This window comes from Octopus sinensis, linkage group LG28 (genome assembly GCF_006345805.1).
Source record: "Octopus sinensis linkage group LG28, ASM634580v1, whole genome shotgun sequence".
Taxonomy (NCBI): domain Eukaryota; kingdom Metazoa; phylum Mollusca; class Cephalopoda; order Octopoda; family Octopodidae; genus Octopus; species Octopus sinensis.
In genome coordinates, this window is record NC_043024.1 from 1513562 (window position 1) to 1525794 (window position 12233).

A 12233-nucleotide genomic window follows, 5' to 3' on the forward strand; every position below is an offset into this window, starting at 1 on the left:
TTGGAATGCCAATGAGAATATAGAGACTGTACTTCTGAAAACGTTAAACAGTTCAGTAATTTTAGAGACTGGAACTCCAGCAATCTGTGCTCTAAGAACTTGGTCCCTTTTAGAAATCAAATAGGTCACACACTTTAACTTACTTGCAAAAAAAAAAAAAATTATCTGCAAGAAAAACCGTCGGCCATAACAGGCTACAAGACCTGAACATAGATATGAAGTTGTGTTATTTGTCATATTGCCAACAGGAAAAGTAGTTAAATAAAAAGTGGTGTTTTCAGTATTTTGTTCAATTTCTATATATTCTGGTGTGTAAACATTTACACACACACACATTTTTATTAAAATTTAGCAGAAGTAATGGAGTGATTCAGGGTCTGAGAGTTTTGTTGCCAATGCATGAAACTCTCAGCCCTTGAGTCACTCTGTTACTTCTGCTAAATATTGATAAAAATAGACATACACTCATAGTTTGAGTTCTATTTTTCCTGTTTGCACCAATATATATATATATATATATATATATATATTATAAAGTTAATCCAAACATGAAAGCACAAAAAAACACAACGCGACGATGTGGAACAAATATAGTATTATTGGATGCTCAGGAAAGAAGGAGGGTTTAACGTTTTGAGCGGAGCTCTTCGTCGGAAACATAGAAGGGAAGACAGGAAAAAATATCGCCAACGGTACACACGCGGTCACATTTTGAATATATATATGTATATATACACACACACACACACGCACACACATATATATATATATTGGGTTGGCAAGAAAGTAATTTCAATTTTTACAAATAGATACAGTTACAATTTTTTTTAATAACTTTTGTGTTATGATTTTTCCGTTTTGACATTTGATAGCCATTACTTTGAGCTTACTTTAAGAGAAAATTGCACATAATTTTGTTTGCAGCTGTCAGATTTAATAAGGAGTGCAAAAAACGAACATTTTCACCATATTTTGCTTTTTTATTTTTGTAAAGGGAAGAAAGCTGCTGTGGCTCACAAAGAGATCTGTGGAGTTTCTGGTGTTGATTGCTTCATAGACTGCACATGTCAGAAATGGTTTAAAAAGTTCTGTTCTGGAGATTTTTCACTCGGAGATGACCAACGTTCTGGTCGACCTACTGAAGTGGATGATGACCGAATCAAAGCCATAATTGAATCTGATTGTCGTATAACTGCGCACAAGATTTTCAGAGAGGTCAAATGTATCACAGACAGTAATTGAAAATCACTTAAACTGTCTTGGACCAATTAAGAAGCTTGATAATTGGGTTCCACACAAATTGAAAGAGATTCACTTAACCCGACGAAGAATCAATATTTGTGATATGCATCTCAAATGCAATGAAATCGACCTTTTTTTGAAACAAATCATCACTGGTGGTGAAAAATGGATTGTCTACAGTAACATCAGTCGAAAACGATTATGGTCCAAGCATAACGAACCGGCATTAACCACATCGAAAACTGAATTGCATCAAAAAAAAGGTCATGCTGTGAGTTAGGTGGGATTACAAAGGTGATGTGTATTTTGAGCTGTTTCCAAGGAACTAAATGATCAATAGAGATGTACAGCTAATGACACTGGAGGAAGCAATCAAAGAAAACCGGCCAGAATTGGCAAATCGTAAAGGAATCATGTTCCTCTATCACAACACTAGACCCTGCATGTCTTTGCTAACTTGTGAAAAATTATTGGAGCTTGGTTGGGAAGTGATGTCACATCCACCATACAGCCCTGACCTTCCACAGTCAGATTACCATTTATTTCAAAGTTTGCAAAATTCTTTGAATGGTAAAACTTTCAATAATGATGATGACCTGAAATCACACTTCTTCAGTTTTGGGCTGATAAGGACCAGCAGTTCTACGAGCACGGAATCATGAAGTTGCCAGAAAGTTGGTAAAAAGGTCATTGAACAAAATGGAAAATATAGAATTGATTAAAGTTCATTCTTTGCATGAAAAGAAAAATAACTTTTATTTCACACTTAAAAACTGAAATTACTTTCTTTATATATGTGTGTATATTATATATATATTTATATATATATATATATATATGTATATATAGTGGAGGCATGAGCACGTGGATGAGTGGTTAGGGTGTTGCACTCATGATTTTAAAATTGTGGTTTTACTTTCTGGACTGGGTGACATATTGTGTTTTTGAGCAAAACTTCATTTCACGTTGGTCCAGTCTACACAGTTGGCAAAAATCTGTAATCATGTGCTGGGCCTGTGTTCTGTCAAGGTGGGGACACTATGTATGCCGTAGAATCTAGGAGCCTTTGCCTTAGGAAGGAACTTTGATCCTTTTCATATACACATGCATACAAATATTTGTATACATTCATATAAATTGAGTGTGTGTATTTTATTCTTTTACTCATTTCAGTCATCTGACTGTAGCCATGCTGGAGCATTGCTTTGAAGACATATATATGCCTATATATATCTATATGCTTCCATCATCCTTGTTTAACATCCGTTTTCCTTGTCATGAGTTGGATGGTTCAGCAGGAATTCATTAGCCAGAGGACTGAATCTGGTTCCAGTGACTGCTTTGGTTTCTATGGCTGAATGCCCTTCCTAATGCCAACCAATTCGCAGAATGTACTTAATGCTTTTTTTTTTCCCCCAGGCCTCAGCGCCAGTGAAGTCACAAAGTTACTTGCAAGACAAATCCCTCATTGGGGGAGGTGGCTTTATGCCAGGGATGAGAAGTTAAATTATGATAGAGTTAGGAACAGGTGTCTTGGTGTAGAGGAGGCACATGGCTATCCTATCTGGAAAAGAAAGATGATAGCGATGGATTGTTAGGGCATTCCCTCAACTTAGAGGGAAGTGACTATAAGAGAAGGGAAACAGGGGATCAGACAGTTTGAATGGGTGGCTAAGTTCACGATTATAGAAGAGGAGAACAACAGATGGATAGAGATAAGGGGGAGAAAGGCATGCAGTGAAGGAGGAACATTGATGGGAGGTGGTAGTAAATGATGAATATCAATTGGGATAGGGGAGGAAATAAAAGTGGGTCAAGGGGGTAAAAGGTGGCAGCACAGGCTATGTGAAGTATGTAAAGTGTGAAAGAGATGTACAAGTGCCAGGAATGAGGTCAGAGGTAAATAGGGGTGGAAATAGTGAGAGATTGACAGATATTGGGGCTGCCCTTGGCAGAATGTAATGTACAAGGGAAAGTGGGGGAAGTGAAAGGTGCATTCAGTGGAGGGGGGGAATAAGGTGGTAAAGAATGATATTGAGAATATGGGTGACAAAAGGAAGTGGTCCCAGGAGGGATTATGACTGGCAGCATAAAAGGGGAAATGAAATATGTGCCACTCTGCTCTTTGCTGAGTGAATAGTGAATAGTGCCATAGTCAGTAGAATAATGGAAGGGTAGGAGGATGAGTTGTGGGGAGACTCAGCAGGGTTAGATTTGGTGCTGGTAAAATAAAAAGGTAAAGTTACCTTCTTGAGTCATGCTGACTCATAAGGGCCAGTTTCCCAGTTTCATGGTGTATATATTCTGCATCTGGATACAATGCTGGTCTGTCTCATGATTACTCACTTTTGCTAACTGAGTGGACTGGAGCAATTTGAAATGAAGTGTTTTGCTCAAGAATGCAACACATCACCTGGCCCAGGAATTGAAACTACAATCTTATGATCATGAGTCTAATACCCTAACTACTAAGCTATGTGCCCCCACTAGATTGGGTGTAGGGGCATTGACATAAAAGATATGATTTTAGGGCCTCGTTTTTGCTGGTGAGGTCAGGTCCTCTCAAGTATAGCAAATCACCAATCTTAGCCCTATGTCAACTCTTCTGTGAAGGTCATACTTCATGTAAATATATATATACCTATATATGTTTTTGTATGCATATATAACTATACATACATACATATATATGGCAGCTTTTGTTATCTAGAAGATGTAAGAGCACCATCCAAGTGTGATCATTGCCTGAGCAGCTGACTGGCTTCTCTGCTGGTGGCACGTAAAAAGGCACCATTCGAGTGTGATCATTACCAGCGTCGCCTCACTGGCACAATAAAAAACATTCGAGCGAGGTCGTTGCCAGTGCCGCTGGACTGGCTCCTTTGCAGGTGGCATGTAAAAAACACCATTTGAGCGTGGCTGTTGGCAAAACCACCTGACTGGCCCTCGTGCTGGTGGCATGTAAAAGCACCGACTACACTCTCGGAGTGGTTGGTGTTAGGAAAGGGTTCCAACTGTTGAAACTCTGCCAGATCAGATTGGAGCCTGGTGCAACCATCTGGTTCGCCAGTCCTAGGTCAAAATCGTCCAACCCATGCCAGCATGGAAAGCAGATGTTAAATGATGATGATGATGTAATTAGCAAGTGAGGTGGTTGCTCTGAAAGTATAGTAGCTAGATAGAAAGTTCAGTGAGCTATTGCCACTGCTTGCAACAAAGATCTTTTCTCTAAGACTGCATGATGCTTGCATTGGAACTGTAGTGCTGCATGGTAATGAGACATGGGCCTTGAATGCAGAGGACTTGCAAAGATCGGAAAGAAATGAAGTGAGCATGCTCCCTTGGATGTGCAGTGTGAGTTTGCTTCAGATGATTAGTGCAAAAATGCTGACTAAAAAACTGAGCCTAAGAGGAATCAGATGTGTTAAAGAAAGAAAACTGTGCTGGTGTGGACACGTGATGCATATGGATGAGGGCAGCTGTGTAAAGAAGTGCCAATTGCTAAATGTGGATGGAACTTGCAGAAGAGGGAGACCCAGGAAGACATGGGATGATGTTGTGGAAGTCGACCTCTGCACCTGAGCCTCACAGGAGAGATGACTAGGGACCAGGATCTCTGGTGATATGAAGTTCTCAAAATAACCTGCCCTTGTATATATATATATGTGTGTGTGTGTGTGTGTGTATATATATATATATATATAGAGAGAGAGAGAGAGAGAGAGACACATTCATATATACATATACATACATGTATATATATATATATGCACACACACGTTTATACATACACCTATATACATATATATGTGTGTGCATGTTTATATGTATGCATGTATATATATAAATATGTCATATATATGCACATGTACACGTATATATGGATTTTATGTGTGTGACTGTGTGTGTTTTATTGTGCATGTTTGTACATATTGCATCTATCAAATTCCCTCAGAAGGCATTGTTTGCCGTGATGGTGTTGCAAAAAAATGCTGCTCAAGGGATTTTGTATTTGAGGATAATTCGAAACCATCAGGTTGCCAAATGATCTGCTTAACCACACAGCTATTGTTGGTAATAATACATATCACAAAGGCTGAATTACAATTTAATGCATTTTCATAAGTTTTTCTACAAAACTCAATGTACAAAACCCTGGTGACATCGATCCTTCTGTACTGGTGTGATAGCTGGACTTTTACAGCTGATATGGAGTGAAGGGTCCAGACATTTGAGTATAAGGCTGTCACACATCCTATACACAGAACACAAATTGAACTGCTTTGTCAGGCAGCAAATCAACAAATAGTCTGGCTGAGAGGAACCACTCCTTGTGTGGGTTAAAAGGCAAAAGCCACAACTCCCTGTCCAAAACCATTCTTCAGACCACAGTTTGGTTTGGGCAAAAGTTAGGTAGAGAGAAAAAACCTGTGTCGACAAGGATTGGACAAGTCACAACATAGCAGCATTGGAAAGCATCTGGAGTGGTACCCAATGACTGGCTGCATCAGTTAAGGGATCTTGATGATGATATATTCCTATAACTTTCTAAATATGTGCACATGTGTGTAGTATATATATATTCTTGTTTCATTCATTTGACTGTGGCTGTGCTGGAGCACCACCTTTTAGTCGTGCAAATCAACACTAGGACTTATTCTTTGCAAGCCTACCAGTTATTCTGTTGGCCACTTTTGCCAAATTGCTAAGTTATGGGGCCGTAAACTCACTGGCATTGGTTGTCAAGCTACGTTAGGGGGACAATCACAGATACACACACATACATGTATATATGATGGGCTTCTTTCAGTTTCCGTCTACAAAATCTACTCACAAAGCTTTGGTCAGCGCGAAGCTATAGTAGAAGACACTTGCCCATGGTGCCTAATTGATAAGCATCATCCATGGTACTGTGATTAAAGTGCAGTACTGCAGATGATGCCTGTTGATTGTTCTCTTGAGGCACACTGCTGGGGACATAGCCAAGACAACGTTTGCATACTACGTTTTAAAGCCTCTTATCTAAACTTTAATTTTAAACATAACCTCTCTCTCTGTATGTGTGTATATATATATATAAAGTTAATCCAAACATGAAAGCACAAAAAAAAACACAACAACGCGAGGACGTGGAACAAATAAAGTATTATTGGATGCTCAGGAAAGAAGGGAAGAAGGAGGGTTGAACTTTTCGAGTGTAGCTCTTCGTCGGAAACATAGGAGAAGGAAAGATCCAGAGAAGGGAAGACATATATATATATATATATATAAGTGTAAAGACCCCCTTTGGTTATGAACAGCCATGGATTGCACCTAGAAAATTACCCTCTGAGGCACAAGTCTGAACAAGGTTGTTTATAGAAGACCAGCAGTCGCCCACGCATACCAGCCTCCCCTCTCTATGCCAATAATGTTATTCAAGAGAAAAGCAAAGGCCTGTACAGCTTGGCACCGGTGATGTCACAACTCATTTCTACAACTGAGTAATCTGGAGCAACATGAAATAAAGTGCCTTGCTCAAGAACATAACACAGAACCAGGTCCAGGAATCGAACTCACTACCCCATGATTGTGAACCTGATGCTATATATATAATCACTATTAACCAGACTATCAGGTGTTGTTAAACACTGCTGGGTCATAATATTGCTTCCAATTTGTACCATTGTTTTTTTCCATCTTGTATCAAATTGCTTAAATAACCCATCTTCGTTATGTGATGGCAGCTTTCTGAGTGGCTTTTTCCAATCCCTTGGAAGCCACTTAGCAACAGCATGGGTCCACTTGTTGCCTGTGAGAAACCCCAGTAGAACCTCAATTCTCTTACCTGATAAAAATGGCCTCAGGAAGAGCATCTGACTATCAAAAAAATCTTCCTCAAATAACCTCCCGTCTAAGGTATGCTGACAATGGGAATGATACATTCATACATACGCTTCTCGTTCATGTATGTATACTCTTTTACTTGTTTCAGTCATTTGACTGCGGCCATGCTGGAGCACCGCCTTTAATCGAGCAACTCGACTCCGGGACTTATTCTTTTGTAAGTCCAGTACTTATTCTATCGGTCTCTTTTGCCGAACCGCCAAGCAACGGGGACACAAACACATCAGCATCGATTGTCAAGCAATGCTAGGGAGACAAACACAAACATACACGCACACACACATACATATATACGACAGGCTTCTTTCAGTTTCCGTCTACCAAATCCACTCACAAGGCTTTGGTCAGCCCGAGGCTATAGTAGAAGACACTTGCCCAAGATGTCACGCAGTGGGACTGAACCTGGAACTATGTGGTTGGTAAACAAGCTACTTGCCACACAGCCACTCCTACGCCTATATATATATATATTAAAAAAAATTTTTTTTTCCTACCCACAAGGGGCTAAACACAGAGAGGACAAACAAGGACAGACAAACGGATTAAGTCAATTATATCGACCCCAGTGCGTAACTGGTACTTATTTAATCGACCCCAAAAGGATGAAAGGCAAAGTCGACCTTGGCGGAATTTGAACTCACAACATAACGGCAGACGAAATATGGCTACACATTTTGCCCGACGTGCTAACGTTTCTGCCAGCTCGCCTTATAGTGTGTGTGTGTGTGTGTATATAAAAATATGTGTGTGTGTGTGTGTGTATATAAAAATGTGTGTGTGTGTGTATATAAAAATATGTGTATGTATGTATATGTTTCACAGTTATAAGATTGTGAGTTCCATTTCCCTGTGGCACATTGCTTCAGCTGGCAAAAATGAGTAGAATCTGTATTTGAAAGGGCCAGCCTTTTCCCATTCAGTGTCATGCTGAATCTCCTTCAAAACTATGTTAAGGGTGCATGTATCTGTGGAGTGCTCAGCCCCTTACACCTTAATTTCACAAGCAGGCAGTTCTTCTGTTGATTGGATCAGCTGGAACTCGTAACTGTTGTTGTGCCAGTTGTATTGTACATTAAAAGTAAAATCGATGGTGTTAATCTCTTCAAAATGCAAAAACTTTTCTGTGTATATATATGTGTATCTTTCTGTCGAAGAGCGTAGGCTCGAAATGTAAAAGACTTGGTCTATTTCTATTCCTGAGCGCCATACTAATACATTTGTTTGTTTGTACTCCACCTGTCTTCGTCTTTTGTTTATTTTCGTAAACCTTCCCGTTTATTTATATATATATATATATATACTTTATTTAAAGCAGCAGAAAATTCAACAAAACCTGTTACTCTGAGTTTGCCGTTCGTCAGTTTTTGTTAGATTCTAGCAAAAACTGTCCGACGAACGGCAACTGGAAACTCAGAGTAACAGATTTTGTTGAATTTTCTGCTGCTTTAAATAAAGCATATTACTCTATCACTGGTATTTGAGTACTCTTTTTTCCACCTTGTTTCACATTTATGTGTTTACTCCGGTATATATATATATATTTATGTGCATATATGTGATGTATTGTGTTTATTTTTGCAGGACACCATTCCAGAAAATCCCACAAATTGCTGGCCGTGATGTTGACCTTTACCTGCTGTATCGCCGTGTTATCTCTTTTGGAGGGTGGCAAAAGGTAAGATCACTCAGCTTTGTTATTATTTGCAATTAAAGCATTTCATCTCTTGAACTTCTATCAACATCTTTACCATCGCCGTTATCATCTTCTTTGGTCGTTATTTTCCAATGAAGGTGTCTCCAAGCCATCTTGAATGAGATCCTGTCTTAAAAATGGAAGGACATTAGACAGCGTAACCCTATATGTACAAAACCCCTTGAATCTCACAGCTGGAAGGCCTTTAATCATGGCAGTACATGATCTGGTTCTCAGTAACAACAATCCACTCCCATTTTTTAATATTTTAATCTTTTCATTGAAATATTTCTGTTGAAAATAAAGAATTTGGTAATGTAACATTGTCATTATGAAGCTGGTGTTTGGAATGTATATCACCATGAAATTTTGAATGGTTTTCATTTAGATATTTTAAGCAGTCAGTTTTTATCACAGGACTACCCTAGTCTCGGGCAGGTTGGTGTGAAGTGGGTTAATCTTTTGTAAATTTATCTATGCCACTGCCTTCTACACATGATTGGCCTTTTGTTTGTGCTCATATATGTGTACATACATACATACATGCACACACCCATACATACTAATTATGGTGATAATTAGAAAATTAAAAAGGTGATCACTTTAGTAGCTCTTCATGCAAGAACCTGGCTAGCAAAGTGCTCAAACAGTGGTGTAAAAATTACAGCTTTTAATCAGCTAAAGAATGATTATTCATTAGCTAGTTAATAGTGGAACACTGCAAATCCTTGGCTTGTATAACAAATAAATTTATTATAATCTTTGCAGTGTAAATATCAATAATTGTATGTATTATAAAATAAATGTTTGTTTATGGAAATATATGTAAGTTTATCTCAACTTCCCCATTCCTTCATTAAAATTACACATACATACACACACACACCATACACTGTTCAAGGATTGAGGATCTGAAATTTGGAGTAACAGATAAGTTTTTCAGATTCCAAGAAATATGATAGTAGTTTGCGTCTTGCTTTAAGTCAGTGGTTTTCAACCACACTAGTACAGTCCTGGGGTTCCACAAGAAGTTACAGAACTGCTAAAATCGGCAGTAATTTTTAAATCTCCTGTGCAGATATGTGTGCATAAGACTATTAAATTATTGCACAGGGGTTCCGCTCCAGCAAAAAGTTTGAAAAACACTACTTTAAGTACTTGTTTTTCTTCTTGTCTAAACCAAATGTGTTTGTTCTATAACACACACACACTATGGAAGTTGATATGAATGTTTAACTTTTTGAATGTGTTAAATGTTCTTTTCTTTCATTTGTACAAACATTTGTGTTGTGTGTGTGTGTGTGTATCTGGCTGAGCACATCAACAGTAATTAGTGGTGAATGGATTTTGTTGGTTGAAAAGATGGAAATGCTCACAGTTCTACCTTCCGAGCATCCTGCGCACATGATGTTGGTGTTCCTAAAAGTTTTAGTTGAACATATCAGTTCCATTTGTTATTTTCATTTTGGAGCTTTATTGAGACAAAGAGATGCAACCTCAACACACAAATAAACATAGACAAATATTTTGGTAGAGAAGCGAATCACATGACAAGCGTTTGCATTCATTGGTCAGTCCACACACACACACACACACACATGCATTGGGATGTAATGATTGGACACAGCTGTTGGAATACTGACAATGTGGCATGGCTGACTGGACATGCAACCTGTTTTGGTGATGTTTTGGTATTGGAGGCAAGCACACACTTGCACATGTGTGTGGAAATAGACATAGAGAGAGTGAGAGAGAGAGTGAGTGTCATTACAATTTATTAATGAACACGACTGGAATGAGCACTTTCCCTCTTCTCATACACATATACTCACTTGCATAAACATTGCTGGAGAGAATGAAATATTCAAACATCTGATGTCAAATCAGCAATGCCAAAGTGGCTGTCTTGTACAGTATGTGTATATATATATATATATTTAAAATTGAATAAGGGTAGAAATTGATATTAATCAATTAAAACCAGTGGCCCAGCATATTAAAAAAAATCCAAAGATTAAAATAATCTTACATACAAAATTTAAATTTTGTGTATATATATATATATATATATATATATATATATATAGGTAGGTGAATGAATTATCCTATGTTTATCGTCAGCATGGAAAATTCGTTGAACCGAAACCTGGGTAGCAAATTCACGTCAGAAAACACGGTTGAAGCGACCTGTAAAGGGTAGAAACTCCGGGTTCATGTGTAGAAATTTGTGTGTTGTATATGAATAAATTCTTTCATTTATTCATATATATATATATATATATATATATATATATAATGTTCCTTCTAGCATGTAATGTGACCTGTTAAGGCACACCCCTTTTTCATGTTTAAATGTACAGTAATTTTATATGAAAAATATGTCTATCAACTTTGTTTACATGCTAGGCCACTGGTAGGAAAAATATCTATAATTTTTCCTACACTATATTATATATATATATAAAGGGGAGCTGGCAGAATTGTTAGCACTCCGGGCGAAATGCTTAGCGGTATTTCATGCGTCTTTACATTCTGAGTTCAAATTCTGCTGGCGTCAAATTTTGCCTTGTATCCTTTTGGGGTTGATAAATTAAGTACCAGTTGCGTACTGGGGCCGATCTAATCAACTGGCCCCCTCCCCCCAAATTTCAGGCTTTGTGCCTAGAGTAGAAAAGAATATATATATATATATTTAGTTATTTATTTATTGTCACAATATATGGATCCAAGTAATCTGGTGGTACTCGTAAGAAAAATGTATCATTCTACAAAACATTTAGAATGCATAGAAGAGAAAACGAGATGGAGTGTATAAAGTCATAAAGGATAGAGAAATAGTTTGATGAAATTTTATTTAACAATAAGAAAATTCAAATATCATGACAAATTGTTTTATAGCTTAAAAACATGTGAATAATTTATATTATTATAGTTAATAACTAGCAGTATCGCCCGGCGTTGCTTGGGTTTGTTTCGACCCTTTAGAATTGGAATTTTTGAAAAGTAAAAGTTTTGCATTATGTAGCTTGTTATATTCTCTTTAAGTGAACATTTTTCTGGTTGAAATACACCGAAAAATGGCGATACAGCAGTAAAAAAAAAATCATCAAAAAATAGGGATTTTCATAGAAAAAAAGCACCTTTTTGATGTAAATAATTTTTGGTGTTAACATGGTCTGATTTGAATTTTACGGAATGAAGAGCAAGCCTTCTTCTATCATACTCTCGATTTTGGTCAACTTGCGCCACAGGGTCTCGGAGGAGATAGTGTTACTTGAAGGCTACCAAACCTGCCACACACAGACAACTTCAGCTTTAGATATATAGTGATAAATAAATTATTTACATGTCTGCATTAATGCAAAATGTCAAAAATCTTTTTGAAATTCTGCAGAATTGAAGCTTCGTCCTC

The 12233-nt window shown here is 37.7% G+C and overlaps 1 protein-coding gene across 6 annotated transcripts in view; it reads left to right on the forward strand.

Annotated features, from left to right (window-relative positions):
* LOC115225720 (AT-rich interactive domain-containing protein 2) overlaps positions 1 to 12233 on the forward strand; it is a 101781-nt gene that overhangs the window by 10354 nt on the left and 79194 nt on the right. For all 6 annotated transcript variants that reach the window (XM_036514620.1, XM_029796640.2, XM_029796641.2 and 3 more), the window contains exon 2: positions 8710 to 8803. In XM_036514620.1, the coding sequence (XP_036370513.1) occupies positions 8710 to 8803 (94 nt within the window). The remainder of the gene's footprint in view (positions 1 to 8709; positions 8804 to 12233) is intronic.